Raw genomic sequence first — 21,836 nt, forward strand, 5'->3', positions numbered from 1 at the left:
GCCAACGACAACGACGCACTGATGCGATACGCTACTTTGGGTCCGGACGGCACCACGCCGATAGCCAACACTTTACCCGAAGCAGCCAAGTGCGTCATCCGAAGCATGGAATTGAGAATGCCGGTGGTGGAATACGAAACGAACTACGCCCTCAAGTACAAAACGGAGATCTTGAAAAGTCCGCAGGTGCCGATTCACTTTCACGGTTACCAGTGCGTGCAGAAGATGGCGTCGGGAAGTCACATGGAATTCGACGTGACGACGCAGTTTAACAACATACAGTTCGACATGCCAGATTTCGTCGTGGTGCTCTTTCAGACCGGGAGGGACAAGAATCAGGAAAAAGATTCCAGCAAGTTCGACGACTGCAAGATCAAGAACGTTTATCTGAAGAATGGACGCAACGAAGTGTTCCCGCGCGAGAATTACAACCTCGACGTGACCAAAAACGATTACCTCAAACTTTACGAAGCGTTCTCGGCTTACAAACGCGTGACCGAGGGAGGCGTGGACATGTACTACACGCCCAGCGAGTTCAAAGCACGGAGACTCATGACCGTCATCAACACATCTAAGAGAAAGAAGGTTGTGGTCAACGATCGAACCAACATCAAGGTCGTCTGCGAGTTCCACGATGCCTTGCCCGAGGATACCCTATGCAGTGTCATCCTGATTGCAGAGAAGTCCTTCGCCTACGACGTGAAGAACGAGAGGGTCACAGAGCAGTTTTAACAAGTTTTTAACATCTTTTCTTGCACAATAAGTAATTTTTTGGACTAGCACAATCAGTTACAATGGCACAATACGAATTTCACTAGTTCAGATCAGTTACAAATGTCAATTTCATTAGTTATCAGTTACAATATCTTTTTTGCACTATAGCACGAGACAATCAGAAAATTTGCACAAAAAAATTTGTTGTTTTTTACACGTGAAAATTAACAATAAAATTTTTTTTTATCGTTTCAGATGCTGTCGAAACATCAAAAACACATACACACACACTAGAAAAAAGCATGCAACTTTATTTGTAACACGCACATATTCTCCATCTTCATCAAGAAAATATTATAATAAACATAATTATTTTTATCTATATCTCACAATAAAACTCTATATCCAAAAATATCACAACCTCAAATAACACTAGAGTCGTTAGTACACGTTGCATGCATTACGGAGGTCCTCTGTAGGGTTTCATGGAAGTTTGGGGGAAAAAAAACACGTGAAACTCTACAAAGGCATGATTTTGTTAGCCGTGGCCATTAGAACTGTGTTGGGCACCACGCACCCTCGCGAGGTTATAGGGGCCAGGTATCCTAAAAACAACAATTATTATTTTGTTTGTTTGCTTGCGTTACAATACAGGTGTGTGCGCGCGTGTGTGTGGCACATCGTTCCCCCGAGAGAGGTTTACAAAGGTCACGATATACGGAGTTGGAAAATTACGATATGGCGCATTCGCTCGTTACTGTTGCCAGCCATGGGTCTCTCTCTCTCTCTCTTCATCTTACACCAACGTTGGCATCTCTATTTTTTTTAGTTGTAAGTAAATTGCCAACACACTCTAGTTAATAATGCTACATATTATACACACATACGCACACACATACTGCGTTGCCATCCACCCATCTCTCTCTTTTACAGCAGTGCCGGCTCTCCTTGTTTAGTGTGTGCAGGTTGGCAAAAATTGCTTTATGCGCTGTAAGGCAAGCCTCAAGCAAAGTTGCCAGCTCCTTGCTTTAGGTTAGGTTAGACCAAAAAAAAATCTTGGTGATTTTTTTTCGAGTGAGGAGTTGGCAACACTAATCTCCACTTGAGGGCGGTCAACCGGGTTGATTGCACAAGCAAAATTGCCAGCTCCTTGCTTTAGGTTAGGTTAGAGCAAAAAAAATCTTGGTGATTTTTTTTCGAGTGAGGAGTTGGCAACACTAATCTCCACTTGAGGGCGGTCAACCGGGTTGATTGCACAAGCAAAGTTGCCAGCTCCTTGCTTTAGGTTAGGTTTGAGCAAAAAAAGCTGTGGGTAAGCTGTCGGTTGTTTAACTCTTCCCTTTCTCTTTTTTTTTTCTTGTAAAAGGCTATGGCAAAAGTACCAGTGGGTTGGCAACCTTGCTTTATGCACTGTAAGGCAAGCCTCAAGCAAGGTTGCCAGCTCCTTGCTTTAGGTTAGGTTAGACCCAAAAAAAAACCTTGGTGATTTTTTCGAGTGAGGAGTTGGCAACACTGCGAGAAAATACCTCAAGCAAGGTTGCCAGCCCCTTGCTTTAGGTTATCTTAGACCCAAAAACAAAAACCTTGGTGATTTTTTCGAGTGAGGAGCTGGCAACACTGCGAGCTCCACCGAGCTCCATTTTCGGTTTGTGAACCGGTCCACTTGCACTACTACTACCCCTAGGAGTTTGTAAGGGGAATTTCCGAGCACCCTGTATGTATTGCGAAAAATATGTCAACAATGTGCCCAATTTTTTTCTTCTCGCATGTATGAACGAACACGTATATAATGTTGGCTTCTCTTCGTAATCTCACAAGCAGGCTTCCATTAAATTTTTGGACGATCAAACGGCTTGAAATCTAAAATCTGTTTTCATGACATAACGAAAACATTACATTAAAGCCATTCTATCCACTTCCGGAATGTAGCCTTAACGCAAATCTTATCTAATTTTGATTGAGTGACGATGTTCATGTGTGTTAAGTTTTCAAAATGAGTCAATTTTTACGTCGAAGCATGCACAATCAGTAACAGAACTTACCTAACTACAGGTTCCGGCCCACCTTTGTTCGTCACTGCAGAAATTGTCAAACGTTTCTTTCAACTATTGGAAATAAATCACTTCCGCTGTAGTTTCTCAAGTTGCACGTACTCAACTAACAAACAACACAGTTTAACGAAGACGTTACAATTAATTTGCACTACGTAATTATACAAAACACGTTAAGAAGTGTAAATGTTAACGACATCGATGCACAATCGGACCATGTTTCTTTACCCTGACTTCAATTTCCAAGCACATGCTCCACACAACGCCACCTGTTAATCAGGAAAGGTACTATAATAAACAGAACAACGAAACTTGTCAAAAGATTCATCGATATCTCGACAACTGTTGTACGTACATGCAAGAATGAAAATTTGCGGAATAACAAACAAGCAAAGTATTAGTTTAAGGCAGAGAGATCTCCACGATGGGTCTGTGTTTATTCATGGAATACAACGATAAAAATTACGTGACCTATGAAATAGCTTAGACAGGGACGTCGGAACCGGGGTGACAGGGTTGGCGACTTGCCACCCCAGTCATCATCGAGGGGGGCAAGATAGTCTTTTTGCCAGCCAGTTGCGTGCTAATTACATGAACGCAGGCCCGTAGCTAGAGGGGGGGCAACTGCCCCCCCTGATAGCCTGCTCTGCCCCCCCTGTGAAAAATACAGAACACATTCTTACCTAGAATTCTCACTAATCTTTACAATTATATCATGTGTTACTCTAGCAACATTACAAAGACACTTATTGATTTTGTGATTTATTAGGGTGTATGGGATTCCATATAATGTCGTATCAGGATTGGGGGGAAAAATTCCCTTCCAGATTAGACTTCGGGAAATGATTTCACAAATTTTAGTATCTAGAACAGTTGTGACATTTTGAGTAGTCTTGCATTACAGGTGCCTAATGTGTTCGGATGTTTTTCTTGGATATGTTGCTATGAACTTTGAATTGCTTAAATTTTTGTTCCCAAGTCTATCTTTTGGTAATAGTGGTAGAGAGAGGGAGTGGATATTTGATTTTTGTTACTTTGCGTTACTTTTCTGCCACTTATAGCTAATCGCAACAATGAAGGATGACGTGAAATTGATGAAGACACACTCATAAACAGTGCCGCAACTACAGGGGGCATTGTCCCCTCCCCCTGACCTTGGACAGAAGTCCATTCTAGGGGAAACAAACATTTAAGTAAAAAACAAGACTAGGAGAATCTAAGAATAGCAGGACAATTGGATACTCATGATGGAATTAGTTTTTACGTGTTCCTTGCATTTTTCTACCAGACGGCCAAGGGCACTTGCAAGGAGCACACTCGTCGCTTCGCTCGCAATGTCTGCTATTCTCATAGTCCAAGTTCAGATTCATAGCTATGGGGCAGCAGGAGTCGGCCCTGGGAGCCAAACGATCTATATGAAAAAAAAATGTTAAAGGGAATGCCATGGTGCCCCGTGAAATTATTGCACCCTATTAAAACAATTTATTTCTATGAAACTTAATATGAAATATTAATGATGACACTGTAATCCAAGAAGTCATTGATCAATCAAGGGATTCCCATTTGTTTGTCAGGTGTCAAACACATGTATTTCAACTATAATATAATACAATTCACACAATATTTTGCAAAATGATTAACGTAACCAATAGGCAAACGTTGTCTGTAGTGATGCAAGAGTCTCCCCTTTGAAAGAAATAGAGTCCGTGGTGGACTAAGGGACCTATGTTTTAATCAAATTTTTACACAATTCATCAAAGTGTAGGTAATATGTAACCATTATTATTTAATTAATTCTATTTTCCTTGCATAACACAACACAATGGTGTTGTTGGATTCTCGTTAGATTCCTTTGTGCGTAAAAATCTTGCATGCTGGAAACTAGAGGGAATCATTATGAAGCATGATTTATAAAAAGGGCTCCCTTAATCAGTTCTGCAGAGAGCCCCAAAGTTGTTGGTGCATATTAATCATCTATTAACATTATCGACCTGTAAATATCAAGTAGATACAGTCCCTATTAGCCTACCTAAGTATTTATGTTAAACTTCATATTCTTGGAAATCTGGAAAGGTCATTATCGAAATGTTGCTATTTGATGTTGGTCGAAGTTCTTTTGTTCGTTGCAGTTTCAAGATATCATCCCTTTTCTGTTACTTATCTCTTTTGGGCGAGGGGGCAAGTGCCTCTGTCTACCCTGTTATATCTGCCAATGCGACACAATATATTAAAAATTTGCCCCCTCTAGGATTCACTTCGCCCCCCCTACAAAGAATTCCTGGCTACGGGCCTGCATGAACGTAGACTCAAGAAGTACGTGGCACAAAGATTCACCTGCAGATCAGAATCCTAGCTGCGTCTCCGCAAATCAAGTGGAATTACCCCCACTGGAATTCGCTGCTTCCACGTTTTCTTTGAATCTACCAGGTTTTAAATCTTTTCTTTTCCATCTACACGTGCATTGCAAGGGCTTCGAGCAATGGGGCAGATGGAGCTTCAGTCTTCTAATGTAACAGTTCAAGGTTGATAAAATTCGAGATGAATGCGAGACGACCTTTTAACTATTGCGATTATACGAGGCTAGATCCTCCAAGACTTGTCGAAACGAGACCAAGAACGAGACAGATCTCGAATGTCGAGTCCGAGAAGAGAACAGAAAACGTGTTTACACATGAAGACAAGACCCACTACAAGATAGGGATTTACAACTGGAGACAAGACGAGAGACTGGCAAGTACCGTCTCGATAACATAGGTGCTGTTCCCTCAGTGGACGAATAATAACTTTAAGGTGCCCCTATTGCAACCTAATATATATTTCTCCCATCCTCAATTATCTCTATCACTTGTCTAAAGTTTTTTCCAGTGTTTCGATCTTTCGCCCCCTTCTCACAAATTTCAGCTCCTATGCCCCTTAGCTACAGCCCTACCACTCGTGTCGTAAAATGTCACAGTATTTGTTATTATTCGATATTGCTGTGGAAATTATTTATCAGTATCGGAGACATTTGAATAAACCCTCCTGGGAATAAGATGCACCGAAAAATATACACACACAAGAACCTCAGGTGAAAGTGGTCGCCCTCACACCCTGCTCCAATCTGCTCTTCCAGCAATTTTGCAATAACTTCTCTGAAAATTATTTTCATCTACCTTATCTTTCAGTGCACTGGGCCACAGTCGTAGTCAAGCCAAGGTTCCCCGGGCGAACGCTTCTACAGAAATCTTGAAATTGTGATCGATACATTGCAGACAGATTTAATGCGTTCTCGTGTGTGTTAAAAGGTTATGATGTTGTACTTCGTTCAGCGTGCATATAGCACTGTCATTAATGCGCATTTAGGGGATGTGGGAGTAGAGTCCCACACATTCTCGATCGCTGGACTTTTGAAGGTGATGTGATCAGCACCACGCTCCGGCTGCCTTTACCCCCTAGGGTTGCCCCCAGGTGCCCATTGATTTGAGGCTGGGTGAGCCCCGGAGCCACTATATGTGGGGACAAGGCCGGAATAATTCCGAACTTAGATCACCCACCCTGGGTCTCCCGCGTGTCAGTCATACTAGACCACCGCGTCTTCGGAAAGTTGGCATTTCTTTCCAACTGCAAATTATTTTTGAAAATATGAGAAAGATACACTAAGGCTCTCGGCGGAAGACGCTCACGGGTCATCCTCAAGGGTTTCAGAGGGAAAGTATTAATCTATTTTGAAATATGCAGCAATGAAAAAAGTTATTATCGTGTTCAGTTTCTTGACAAGCCAACATTGCAAGCTGAGGCAAGAGACGACATAGGTCAGGAAGCCACATTAATTTTGCCAACACGGTAGCCAACAAGTAGTCTGTTCGTAGTTCCTATTCAGGAACAGAACTGTTTCGGCTCAAGATTCACTTGCAAATCCTGAGCGCTACTGCGGTCTTTGTGGAAATAATCTCTCGTTAGGAACTCCCCCTCCCCAGACAAAATGGTCATTGGCCGTGCGAGAAAGGCCCCACTTCACAGCATGTTCTTGGAAATTCAAGTTTCTTCTCCTTTTGGTCAGGTGGTACACTTATTGTCCAGAGTACGAGCACAACAGCAGCATTTTGAATAGCCGAAAATATAGGAAAAGTCACGTTGGAAGATCACTGCACTGAGGTCAGTTGCCTGATATAGAATATATAATATATAATATTTATTAATAGTTATATGATTATATATATATATAGTGGGGAAAGAGTATATATATATATATACGTATACATACATGTACTATTTCTCTAATACACACACACATATATACCGGGAGGTCCAAAAGTCCCGGAACGGTCACATATCGTGAGAAATACACATCAAATCGGAAGACGAAAAAATACATGTTTAATAAGTGAAAGAAAGCTATTCAATGACATCACACTTGATTTCCCACCCCCGCCCCCGGGGGTGGGGCGGGGGCAACTGTGAAATTTTAAATAAAAACCCCCATTTTGTATTGTAGAATCGGAAAGAGGACTTCATTTTGAGTTCAACGAGCTATCAACCATCCTCCTAGCTCAATTAGGAACGGATATATGGCGATTTTAAATTTTTGAGAAGAAATAAAAAAAAAATAATAGAAAAATGGAAATTTCATAAAACCCCCCAAAATTTCAAAGGGACGCTCTGCCCCTAATTGAGCTAGAGTGAAACCGATTGCAGATTGTATGTGTGTTGTCCTAAAATCGGACTTCTATGCCCCATATATAATGTGTGTCTGCGTGTAGGTTGAATTTTGAAGCCCTCCCAAATGGAAAACGTTCCTGTCAGCTTTAAAAGTCAACCCACAAAATTCGAAATGCTGTATCGATCAACAGAGTGAAAAATGTCAGTTTTGTTTCTTTGGAATGATTGTGTTCGATCTTTTCGCCGAATATAAGTCGATTAAAATAGCCTTCATGAACTTCTCTGTGTATTTTGATGAACCTAAGTACATCAATAGCAGTTTATGCGCATTAATGTGTTAATCGTGATTTTACGATTACAACAATTCTTTTATCTTTTTAGCTTGTAAATAGTTTAGTGATAAACATATAACTTCGCCGGCGATGCATCTTATACGCACATACAGTTCATTACATAGGACAGTCGATGAACACGTATGCGCTTGCACATGACTGTGATAGCCAATCCGCGTCACTGGTTTTAAAGCTGCTTGTATTGAAGACTTGGCAACGTCGCCAGTCCGTCTCCCATAGTGCTTCTCCGTCTGCCTACAAGGCCATCGCCCTTTGCATGTGGCGACATCTATAGTATCTTGATTGACGTCTTTTCAGATGGCCATTCTTCCCTAAGATTTGCAGATAATAGAAACAATGTAGTTTAGTAGAGTTAGAAGGGGTACACTTGAATGTAGTACTTTCGTATCTTCTGTACTGTCACCTGGCTTTCGTTTATAAACGTCATTTTTCAGTTACATTTTAAATGACACGTGTTTATCTTAAACCAATTACCGAAATTAAACCTTAACGAGTTGTCTTCCATTAATTTAGTTATTCTGTTCGCTAGTTCTGCATAAACACTTGATTAATGGAAGAGGACTTGTTAAGGCTTTAATTTCAGTATTGGCTGAAGCCACAGGTGTGCTAAGGTTTTAGTCAGGGTTGTTAAAGATCCAGGAACCAATAAATTCTAATGGGTTCTATTGGTTTCTGCTGCAGGACCGGAATATTTTTTCTCGCACAATTTAAATTCGGTCCAAGTTGCGTATCGTTACATTGAAAAAAGCTTCCTGGACCGTATTTAAATTGATGCGGGAAAAAGGTTCCTGGACCGAATTGATTTTTTTCCGTAAAATGGTTCCTGGACCGAATTGAAATTCATTCTGGAAAAAGGTTCCTGGACCGAATTTAAATTCATTCTGGAAAAAGTTTCCTGGACCGAATTTAAATTCATCCGGAAAAAAGTTCCTGGACAGTATTTAAATTCATGAGGGAAAGAGGTTCCTGGACCGGATTGAAATTTTTCCGTAAAAAGGTTCCTGGACCGAATTGAAATTCATTCTGGAAAAAGGTTCCTGGACCGAATTTAAATACATTCTGGAAAAAGTTTCCTGGACCGAATTTAAATTCATCCGGAAAAAAGTTCCTGGACAGTATTTAAATCGACGCGGGAAAAAGGTTCCTGGACCGAATTGAAATTTTTCCGTAAAAAGGTCATGGACCGAATTTAAATTCATTCTGGAAAAAGGTTCCTGGATAGAATTTAAATTGATCCGGAAAAAAGGTTCCTGGACCGAATTGAAATTTTTCCGTAAAAAGGTTCCTGGACCGAATTGAAATTCATTCTGGAAAAAGGTTCCTGGACCGAATTTAAATTGATCCGGAAAAAAGGTTCCTGGGCCGAATTGAAATGATTTAAATATGAAAAGGTTATACACTGTCCAGAACTCATTTACGTTAGTAGTGGGAAAGGCCATATTATAAACTCGAGAAAGTATGAGCCCCCCTCAGGCAGATTTGGCTACACTTAAAACTAGCTCAAGATGTGCATATGAGCTTATTGCTCAAGTGTGGTACTCTGTCTAATCCAAGATTTTTGTAAAAATGCCCTCGGGAATTTCCCGTGAAAGTATGAGCCCCCTCAGATTGATTTGCCTACACTTACAAAAGCTACATCTGTGAGATTGTTGTCCATAAGCTTGTTAAAAATATGCCCCTCTTGATATTGTTTTGGATACACTTAAAACTAAGCCAAGATGCTCATGAGAGCCACCCACACCCACCCACACCCACCCACACCCACCCACACCCACCCACACCCACATACACCCACACCCACCCACATACACCCACACCCACCCACATACACCCACATACACACACACACACACACACACACACACACACACACACACACACACTAAATATACAAAGCACACTGCTGAACCCAACTGATATTTTTTATTAAGCATAGAGTTTTGATTTGAACCCCAAGAAATTTTATATAAATACCAAAGCCAAAAATATTAACACACATACACACACACACACACACTAAATATACAAAGCACACTGCTGAACCCAACTGATATTTTTTATTAAGCATAGAGTTTTGATTTGAACCCCAAGAAATTTTATATAAATACCAAAGCCAAAAATATTAACACACATACACACACACACACACACACACACTAAATATACAAAGCACACTGCTGAACCCAACTGATATTTTTTATTAAGCATAGAGTTTTGATTTGAACCCTAAGAAATTTTATATAAATACCAAAGCCAAAAATATTAACACACATACACACACACACACACACACACACACTAAATATACAAAGCACACTGCTGAACCCAACTGATATTTTTTATTAAGCATAGAGTTTTGATTTGAACCCCAAGAAATTTTATATAAATACCAAAGCCAAAAATATTAACACACATACACACACACACACACACACTAAATATACAAAGCACACTGCTGAACCCAACTGATATTTTTTATTAAGCGTAGAGTTTTGATTTGAACCCCAAGAAATTTTATATAATAAACCAACAACAAAAATGCCAAATCAAAAATATTGTAATCAATGCAATAAGAATATATCCAGCCTCAATTGGGCTAAGCATCAAAAGAATTTTAATCCAGACAAATGCAGAACACCCACAAAAATATGCCCTAAATGCCATAGAAAATATAGCATGGAATATTTCACATATAAACATATAGATACTTGTTCTGCACAGTCATCAACATTGCCCCCACAACCATCTATATCTGGTCTGAAAAGGAAGCATGGAACACCTGTTAATGCTAGAGCAGCAAAGCAGCCACGCTATGAACCCATCCATAGCAGTTTTGCTGGCCAACTTAGGGATTACCGGTTTGTATCAGAGCAAAAATGTGGTATTAAGAATTTTTTGAACAGTATAAATCCTGATGTGCAGGCAATTCTAAATGCACAAAATGGCTCTTATAAGCTGTCCCTCAAATTGTTTACACAATATAAGAAACCAAATGGCACAAAATTTACACAGCCCCACATAACAGAAACTGTAGCTATATATTCAAATACAAATTCAGACAAAATAATAAGCAGTTTGATAGATCAATTGAATATTAAACACTCTGAATTTGCAGCAAAAGAGTCAGGATGGAGCCTATGCGGATCTCCACACAAGCTCTATGTTAATATTTCTGAATTCAGCCCATTACAAGGATCTACATATCTGCCTTTACCTGCCAATATTAAAAACAAAAGAGCCGTGGTTAATATAGAAAATAATGATGAGAAATGCTTTCTGTGGTGTATTTTAGCTGCTTTGTATCCAGTTTTAAGGAATCCTCAGAGAATAACTGATTATAAACAACATGAACATGATTTTGATGATGCAATGGAGGGCTTAGAATATCCAATGTCTGTTCAGAATATTGATAAATTTGAAAAAAAGGCCAGGGATATCAATGGTAAACAATTATCTATTAATGTATTTATTTGTTCTACTGACCGTGGCAATTGCTTGATAGCACCTCTCAGAATCAGTACACTTGATGATGATTCTGCTGTTCCGATTGATCTGCTCTTAATTGAAGGGGATGACACATATCATTACACTCTGATACACAGTCTTGAAGCTTTAGTCAGAAAACAACAAGGCAAATCCAATACAATATTCAAGTTGTGCAGAAGATGTTTGACTGTATTTGATGGTAAAAAAATAATAAATAGGGTTCGTGAAAGGAATGCAGAAATTGCTAAAAACAAGTTAATTGAGCATCTGAAATACTGTGGCAACCATAAACCTGTTCATATGGTGATGCCTAATCCAAATGAAAATGCCAAATTCAAAAAATTTGAAGCCTTGTTGGAACACCCAGCATATATCGTCTGTGATTTTGAATCAAATCTCAAACCCCTTGCATTCTGCAGCCCAGATCCTGATGAATCTTCAATTACATCATACCAGTTACATGAACCTTCTAGTTTTTATTATGTGATTGTACAGGATGGTGTTGTTAGTAAAGAATATTTATACATGGGAGCAGATGCCATCAAAGAATTTGCACATAGAATAGAAAATGAGTGCCATGACATAGCATCTAATATCTTATTAAAATCAAAACCCATGTTGCCTTTAACAAAGGATCAGATTGAAGATTTCAACAATGCAGAAAAATGCCCGGTATGTGATTGTGAATTTTCAGATACAAATATCAAGGTGAAACACCATTCTCATACAGATGGTAAATTCTTAATGGCCCTGTGTAATAGCTGTAATATTAAGATCCAGAGACCAAAATTTGTCCCTGTATTTTGCCATGGTGCATCCAATTATGATTTTCATCATCTGATCAGGTACAAGGGGTTTGACAAGCAGAATTTAAATATTTTAGCAGAAAATGATGAGAAATATATTGCTATTAGCAAGATAATTAAAGTTAATGGTGTTCCTATTCACTTAAGATTTCTTGATTCCTACAGAATTCTGTCTGCTAGCCTGGCTACACTGGCCAATCAATTATCTGATGATCAATTCAAAATCACATGTGCTTTGTTTCCAAATCAGGACCTGAAATTAATTGGGCGGAAGGGTGTATATCCATATGATTATGTTACAGATTTTTCTAAATTTGATGAGTGTGCTCTGCCACCACAACAAAAGTTCTACAGCAAACTCAGAGGATCTGGAACCACTGATGAAGATTATCACCATGCCCAGTTGATGTGGAACAATTTAAAATGCCAGACATTTGGTGATTATCACAAGGCTTATTTAAAACTTGATGTCACTCTCTTAGCTGATATACTGCAGGCATTCAGAAAATCTTCCATGAAAAATTATAAGCTGGATCCAATGTATTTCTGCAGTGCTCCAGGCCTAGCATGGTCTGCAATGTTTTTGAACACTAAAATGCAGTTGGATCTGATCCAAGATCAAGATATGTATCTGTTTATGGAACAATGTATACGAGGAGGCATGGTGCAATGTTCTCAGAGATATGCCAGAGCAAATAACAAGTATATTCTCAATTATGATCCAGCACTGCCATCAAATTATATACTGTATGTGGATGCAAACAGCCTGTATGGTTATGCTATGATGGATAAACTGCCATATGCAGGGCTTGAGTGGGTTGAAGATTTCAATATTGAAGATCTTAAGGATTTTGATGACAGTAACTATGGCCTGTTCTTAGAGGTTGATCTGACAATTCCTGATGATTTACACAACAAATTTTCTGATCTGCCCCCAATTCCTGAGGTTGAATGCTCACCTGGCTCTAAACAGAAGAAATTGATGATGACTCTAGAGCCAAAACAGGGCTATGTCATATATTACAAAAACCTCCAGTTCCTGATGCATCATGGTGTTCAAGTGACCAAAGTTGGCAAAGTTTTGAGGTTCAGGCACTCAAGATGGTTGAAGCCATATATTGATACAAACACAGAGCTTCGAACATCTGCAATGAGCCAATTTGATAAATCTTTGTTTAAATTGATGGTAAATTCAGTGTATGGCAAAACCATAGAAAATGTCAGAAAATATACTGATGTTAAAATAATTACTGACCGCAGCCTGAGCAAAAAATTGATTGCAAAGCCTAATTTCAATTATAGAAGAATTTATGATGAAAATATGGCACTCTTCAACATGAAAAAAACAAAGATTAAGTTTGATAAGCCTATTTATGTAGGGGCTGTGATATTGGAATTGGCCAAATTACACATGTTAAAATTATATTATGATGTGCTGAAACCTTTTTATGGTGATTGTGTAAAACTGATGTACATGGACACAGATAGTTTTATTCTTGATATTCAAACAGAAGATGTTTATCAAGATATAACACAGCCTGCATTGCTTGAATATTTTGATACCAGTGAACATAGAAATATTCAACCCCACAACAAAAAGGTGCCTGGCAAGTTAAAAGATGAGACACTTGGTGATGTTATTGTGGCATTTGCTGGGTTAAGGGCCAAGATGTACAGCTTTGAAACATGTAGTGGTGCTGTTGCAAAAAAAGCCAAGGGCATTGGTAGAGTAACTGTTGACAAAGAGCTCCAATTTGAAGATTATGAAGATTGTCTCAAATCACAGAGTTCAATCAGAACATCAGAAAATAGAATTCAGAGTAAAAATCACTTGTTGACTAGCAATATTGTAAGAAAAATAGCTCTGAACCCACATGATGATAAGAGATGTATTTTGTCATGTGGCATACATACTCTACCATGGGGTCATTGTGATTTGAAAAGTGGCAAACAATGCCCAATTACAGAGCATGATTTGAAATAAATAAACATGCCTATGAACTTATTTGGGTTCAAAAAACAGGCTATTATGGACCTGCCAACACCATCACCCTCTTCTGATATAATATCTAAACTAAGTGCTTTGTTAATTATTCATCTGAACAGCATACTTACAGATGTTGATGATAAAACAGGTAAAATATTGTACATATTTAACAATAATTTAAATCATTACCAATTACCTGTAGGTGGTCAATTACAATTTATTACAACCCCCGAGGGTAATGTCAAGATTTCAATAGGGAGAAATATTTATAGAATTAAGCACTCAAACATGATTTCTGGCACTGTATATACTCTTTCTGCTGGTGACTGTTTATATATTGAGGTCCCGGGACACTATGACAAGCTTATACCTTTTTTTATAGAATTAAGAATTAGATATTCAATAATAAATAACCACTAAAACAAAATGCCTAATGATATATTTGGCCATACAAGGCATGAAGATCACAGTGATGAGATTCTGATGCTTGATGTCAGAGTCAAGAAATTAAGAAGTGATTTACAAGCTTTACAAACCACACTGAATGCCAGTCTTCAACTAGAAATTACAAATTTGCAATCACAATGCATGGACCCTCTCCTTAAAATTGATTCTGAACTCAAATTATTGCTTCAGAAATATACTGATTTGGGCACATTAGATTTCAAAGTTTAGAAGAAGCTGTAGCAGCTCTTCAAGCCAAATTTAAGACCCAGGCCACCAACTCTGAGCAATTGAAACAACAATTGGAAGAGCAGATAAATAATGTCCAGACACAGCTCCAAACAATTGTCAAAAGCATAAAATCACAAGAAGATTTTGATCTAGTGATTTCCACTCTAAAGGAACAGATTCAATCACTCCAGATACCTAATCTGGACCCCTTGAACAATGCCATAGCCGAGGTTAAAGAAAAAATTGAGACACTTGAAAATCTTATGAACAACTTGTCATCTTCTGATGCTTTGAGTGCAATAACTCGGAGTGTTGCCAACATTAAGCTGCCACTTGAAACATTTGAAGATTTTGGAAAAATTCAAAGTACCATAACCGACCTTGAAGGTACCATAGCAGCAGTGCAAAGTGATTTGACAAATATACAAGAATCTCTAAAATCCCGCTTGCCTGGTATTGTAGACACCCTTGTCAGTGTCCAGCAACAGATCACAAAACTTGAAAACCTCAACACTGAATCTGAGCTATCTCATTTTCATCACTTGATCGATGATATCCAAACAAAACTTGAAATTTTACAACAATCAACACCTACTCAGGCAGATATAGCCCTGCTTCAAGATGCTATGCGTGGTGTGGTTGATGCTTCTGAATTAAATGATGTGAAATTGGCACTTGAATCTTTGCAAAATACTGTATCAAATCTGCCTACATCACAGGAACTTAAAAATATAAAGAGGGCAGTGAATCGCATATTGAAATCAGAAGATATCAAGAATATCCAGACAGAGATAAAACAACTTACTCAGACAGTGGCCACTCTACCAACCAATCAACATATTAATGAACTGCATGCCCTGTTTGAGGATATCAGAAGACAAGTCCATGATCTTACTGCTCAAAATTCAAAATTGGCAGTTGTTGAAAATTTACAGCAAATTGTAGCTAATATCAAGCAACAGCTAGGGACCATGGAATCCAATCAAGCAAATGCTCTGTCTGTTTTTGCCACCCAGCTACAAGAGATTGTGCAACAATACAAGAAACTTGTTGTGGACATAAAGATCAAGCCAGGCCATGATGATGTTGTTAGGACTATCAATGAGCACCTTGAATCTGTAACAAGTAGATTGCTTACAGCAGAAAAAGAAATAACTGGCATAATCGAGAATCCTAAACATACAGTAATTCTTGAATTGTACAGTATCCCCAACAAAGAATATGATTCACCATTTACACCAGGTGGCAAAATATATATGCTGTCCGCTGCACAATTTTATTACCAGTTTTTTGTTGGGGGCACACTTAGACCAATCAAGATCAAATATTGGCTTCAACCACAGGCACACCACTACCCTACCTTATCAATAACAAATGCTGATAACAAAGCAAAAATCACCAGTGTAGAGTTAGGGGATTTTACAGACCCCAATACATTAGAAACATCTTATGCTGAAGATGATGGCTCTCTGGAATTTAATATACAAATAGGAGACAAACTGTATTTAGAAAATCCTGTAGTATCATCTGCTGAACACCTCATAGTTGCAATATTCTTGTTTACATACCATGTCTAGACAAATTATTGTTGATGAATTACACAGACAAGCCAGACATAATTATAAGAGATTGCCAGTGGTTACAAAGGGCATAGATGATTTATGGCACTGTCACTTGGTTGAAATGGCAAGTGGACAGCTGAAAAACTTAGACAAGATCAACAAGGGTTACAAGTATCTACTCACTGTCATAGATACATTTTCAAAATTTGCCTGGGCTGTGCCACTCAAATCCAAGACTGGAGCATGTGTTACAGAAGCCTTCAGGACAATCATCAATCAGAGTGGAAGATCACCGCGCTATTTGTAAACAGATAATGGCAAAGAATTCTATAATTCTGTGTTCCAACAATTTATTAAAAGCCAGTCAATACAACATTACACGAGTTACAGTGATCTCAAGGCCTCAATTGTAGAAAGATTCAACAAAACCCTAAAAAATCATATGTATAAACAATTCACCCTTCAAGGTAATTATAAATGGCTTAATATTCTTCCAGAACTTTTACATAGATATAACAACTCGGTCTATTCCACAATCAACATGAAGCCCTCTGAGGTAACTTCATCTGATGAGCAAAAATTGATCAGAACTGTTTATTATCCTAGATACCAGCCAACAACAAGAAAAGCCAAATACAAGGTGGGTGATCAAGTAAGAATCAGCAAATATAAGCACTTATTCAAAAGAGGCTTTACAAGAAACTGGAGCACTGAATTATTTACAGTGGTTCAAGTTAAACCTGGGACCCTTAACACATATATAATAAAAGATCACCGAGGAGAAATTCTCAAAGGCAGGTTTTATGAAGAAGAACTCAGCAAAACTAAGCAGCCTGACACATATCTCATAGAAAAAATCATCCGCAGAAAAGGCAACAAGTTACTTGTCAAATGGCTAGGACTCCCAGAACACAGCTGGATCGATGCAGACAAAGTGATACTATGAACACCTGGGATGTTATAAAGAGGCTGCCAGAGCCTGAACAGCAGAATAAGAGAAATGGAATGCTGCTGCCTGATAATATTAGATGTCTTATTGTTGGGCCATCAGCTTGTGGTAAAACTACACTAATGATTGATAATTTTTTATTGGCGCCCAACTGGTTAGACTGAAAAAACAGGCACTTGTATGTCTTCTCTAAGAGCTTGGAACAATTATAATATCAGCAACTGATGAAGCTATATGATTGACTGGATATAGCCACTTTTGAACCAGATGTTAAGCCACTCCATGAATGTCTTGATAACTCTGTTGTTGTGTTTGATGACATTATACTGGATAATCAAAACAAGGTTAGAAATTTCTTTACACAGGGCCGACACAAAAACATAGATTGCTTCTACCTGGCACAGACTTTTTCTAAAATTCCCAAGCAGCTGATCCGAGACAACAGCAATTTTATATGTGTGTTTCATCAAGATCATACCAACCTCAAACACATGCATGATGAATATGTAGGTGGTGACTTGAGCTACAATGATTTTTCCAAGTTTTGCAGTAGGTGCTGGAACCAGGACAGCTATGGGTTTGTCACAATTGATATGACAAGAAAACCTAATAGTGGTAAATATAGAAATAAAATTAACAATTTTCTAGACATTGAAACATATATAAATAACCATGAAAAGGCCAATTATTGATGATCTTAAATTAAGAGATTATCTTGTAAAAAGATTTAAGGGATGGAAATCACAGAACCGAGGAATCTATGAACAACACAAGCAAACTTCTTCTTCTTCTTCTTCTTATGGCGCTACAGTCCACTGATGAACCTTGGCCTCCTCTGTGATTTGTCTCCATCTATCTCTACCTTTCGCCACAACTTTCCAATTTCTATACTGGAGCCTCCGAACATCCTCATCCACTCCATCCACCCATCTTAATTTAGGCCTTCCTCGTTTCCTTTGTCCACCTGGGCTATCCAACATCACTCTCTTTGCAGGGTCACTATCACTCATGCGCATCACATGACCTGCCCATCTTAATCTAGCCGCCTTTATTACACCAATAACTGTTGGTTCTTGATATAAGTCATAGAGCTCCTTATTAAATCGCTTTCTCCATTTTCCATTCTCACATACTGGTCCCAATATTCTTCGTAATATCTTTCTTTCAAAGGTCTCTACCAACTCTTCATCTTTCCTTGAACTGGTCCAAGTTTCCGCAGCATAAGTCAATACAGGTCTTATCAGTGTCTTGTAAAGTATTAACTTAGTTGTTCTGGACAATATGGTGCTCTTAAAATGTCTCTGTAGTCCATAATAGGCCCTATTCGCTGCTATAAGTCGTGCCTTTACTTCCTCCTGTGAATCATTTTCATATGTCACAACAGAACCCAGGTAGATAAAGGCATCCACTCTATCAAAGGTATAATTACCCATTGTTATGGTCGGTGATGGATTATATCTGTGTGCTTTGCCTGCTGCCATGTACTTAGTCTTCCCTTCATTCACCACCAATCCCATCTTTTTTCCTTCCCTTTCTATGGCCAGAAATGCTTCTTCCACTGCATGTAGAGATCTTCCTACTATGTCCACATCATCTGCATATGCAAGTATCTGGATTGACTTATAATATATGGTACCCCTAATTTGCACCCGAGCTTCCCGTATAACCTTCTCTAAGGCAATGTTAAACAACAAACAGGACAGCACATCGCCTTGTCTTAGTCCATTTTCTATTTCAACAGGTTCTGAGAGTTGTCCTCCTACTCTTATCTTACTATTAGAGCCCTCCATAGTTATCCTCACCATTCTTATTAATCCTATTGGAATTCCGAGATCTTTCATTGCCGTATATAGTTGGGTCCTGTTTATACTATCGTATGCAGATTTAAAATCAAGAAATAGATGGTGCGTTCCTATCCCAAACTCCAGCGTTTTCTCCAGTATTTGCCTTAAGGTGAATATCTGGTTAATTGTAGATTTCCCTGGCCTGAACCCACATTGATATGTTCCAATGCACTTTTCTACATATGGTAGTAGTCTTTTATATATAATTCTTGCAAATACTTTATATGCAACGTTCAACAATGTAATTCCACGATAGTTTGCACACTCCATCATGTCCCCTTTCTTGTGGATAGGTACTATGATACCCGTCCTCCATTCACTTGGCATCTGTCCCTTTTTCCAGATTATGTTTATTATTTCCTTCAAGCCTCTAATGACACTCTCGCCTCCATGCTTAAGCAGCTCTGCTTGCAAGTTATCTATACCAGGTGCTTTACTATTTTTCAATATCTTGGCTGCCTCCCATACTTCATCTAACTTTGGACTTTCTATGCCTTCTTCTTCTTCCTCTTCTTCATTTAATCCTTCTTCCAGCATACCTGCTACATCTGCACTGCCATTCAATACATCATTAAAATACCTTCTCCACCTTTCTAAAATTTCATTAGTGTCACTAATTATATCGCCTGTTTCATTTCTACAGACTGTTGTCCTTGGTTTAAAAACATCTTTTGTATTATTTACCAGCTTATACATCTGCCTTACATTCTTCTGCTCATGCAGGCTTTCCAACTGTTTCATCTCTTGCTTCATCCATTCCCTTTTTCTTTTCCTATGGACTCTCTTCTCAATCCTTCTTTTCTCTTGATATTCATCCCTAGCTCTCCTTGTTGCACTTCTTTGCTGCATCCTCTTATATACATCATTCTTTTCTTTGGTTACATTTTGAGATTCCTCATCGAACCACGTTTCTTTCTTTACTGGCTTTTGTGTTTCAAGTATTTCCTTTGCTACATTACTGATCCTCAGCTTATATCTATCCCACCTCTCATCTACATTTTCCACTTCTGCCGGTTTCATCCCGACGAATCCCTCTTGTAGTTTACTTCTGTACCTCTCAACCACCGTTGGATTTCTTAACTGCGTGACATTAAATTTAATCAGGCTAGTCGCCTTCATTTTTCGACTATTAGATATTCTTGCTCTAATCCTTCCCATAATCAAATAATGGTCGGAATCAATATTAGCCCCTCTAAAAGATCTAACATCAATGATATCTGATCTATGTCTACAATCTATTAGCATGTGGTCAATTTGATTGTAAGTTTTTCCATCCGGGGCTCTCCATGTCATTTTATGAATATCCTTGTGCTGGAACAGAGTTGTTGTTATTACTTGATTCCGAGATGCTGCAAACATTATTAGCCTCATACCATTGTTATTTGTTACTTTATGCATACTTTGTTTACCAATTGTTGGTTGATACACGTCTTCAATGCCTATCTGGGCATTGAAGTCTCCAATTACTATTTTTATGTCATTTTTTGGGCAATCATCAAATGCTTTCTCTAACGCATCATAGAAATCTTCTTTTACATCATCTGTGGATACTTCCGTGGGTGCATGTGCATTGATTATACTGTAATTAAAGAACTCTCCTTTAACTCTTAATGTCGATAATCTTGAACTTATAGCTTTAAATCCTATCACTAGATGTTTTAGTTGTTTATGTATTATAAACCCAGTTCCTAGCATATGCAGCCTTTCATCACAGCTATAGAATACAGTTGCTTCTCTCTTTTCCAAAACTCCTTTTCCGATCCAACGTACTTCTTGCAATGCCACTATCGCAGGCTTATAATTATTTAGTTGATCCAGCAACATCCTCAATGCACCTGCCCTATACAAAGATAGCACATTCCAGCTCCCTACATATAGATCCCTTCCCTTTCCATAATTCGCTTGTCCATTGTTCACGCCAGTCCGTCGTCGGTAGATCTGTCCGGCTACATTTCTTTGAGGTCTCGTAACGTGGTTCCTTTTGTGGGATGGGGTTGTCGGCCCCACGCCCAACCCCCATTCTTGGAGGACCAGGATTTGTTTAGGGTTTACTCCCGTAGGGCAGCTGGCTTCACTATGCCTTACGAGTCTGCCCCACCCTTGGTTTTCTGTCAGGGTATCCTTCCCTTAGCCTTTGGGGATCCCTCCCCTCCCTGCAAGGCAGCAGGGGCTGAGCTTAGTTAGTGGCGGCTCTCCTCGCCACATCGCAGGATTTTCATCGGAGCCTTGCAGTATTTACCGAGATGCAGTTGCCACTCCACATCTCGCTGCCTCCTCCAATCCTGCTGCTGCTTGTCCGCTACTGTTTCCAGCTAGCCAACATATCTGCTGGCCGTTCCCCTATCCGCAACCTGGGGACGCGCCTGGTGGCATGCAGCTCTGCTTCTGGGAAGATAACCCAGCCCAGGACACAAGCAAACAGAACAGCCTATTATTGATGCTATTAGTGAATTAGGTAAAAATATCAACTGTTACAGAGCAAAATCAAAATTTGATTGCAGAACTTGTACCTGTAGCTGCTAGGAACATATTAGATTATCCAATCACCCCACTTTCTAGTATTCATACACCTAGTCCTGTTGGTCCTCGAAGAATTGAAGCTACTCAGGATCCTATTGAATTGGGTCTTCTTGCTCAAAAATATTTAAACACACCTAAAGACAACAAAGATGAGGTCTTTGGCTTATATGCTGACACAGAGCGTGATGGTAGCATCATACATAGAATTGGCAATTTCAGAGTAACATTTATGGGAGATGATCTAATTGTAT

At 39.0% G+C, this 21,836-nt stretch overlaps 1 protein-coding gene across 1 annotated transcript; it reads right to left on the minus strand.

The window, feature by feature from the left end:
- Positions 1–16,369: 16,369 nt before the first annotated feature.
- LOC145994026 (uncharacterized) lies at positions 16,370–20,889 on the minus strand. Its single transcript, XM_083130108.1, has 2 exons — positions 19,534–20,889; positions 16,370–16,408 (listed from the first exon to the last, which is right to left on the minus strand). The coding sequence occupies exons 1-2, from the start codon at positions 20,887–20,889 to the stop codon at positions 16,370–16,372; spliced, it is 1,395 nt and encodes a 464-aa protein (XP_082986234.1).
- Between the last annotated feature and the right edge of the window lie 947 nt (positions 20,890–21,836).

This window comes from Lepisma saccharinum, chromosome 10, assembly GCF_977018435.1.
Source record: "Lepisma saccharinum chromosome 10, izLepSacc3.1, whole genome shotgun sequence".
NCBI classification, from domain to species: Eukaryota; Metazoa; Arthropoda; class Insecta; order Zygentoma; family Lepismatidae; genus Lepisma; species Lepisma saccharinum.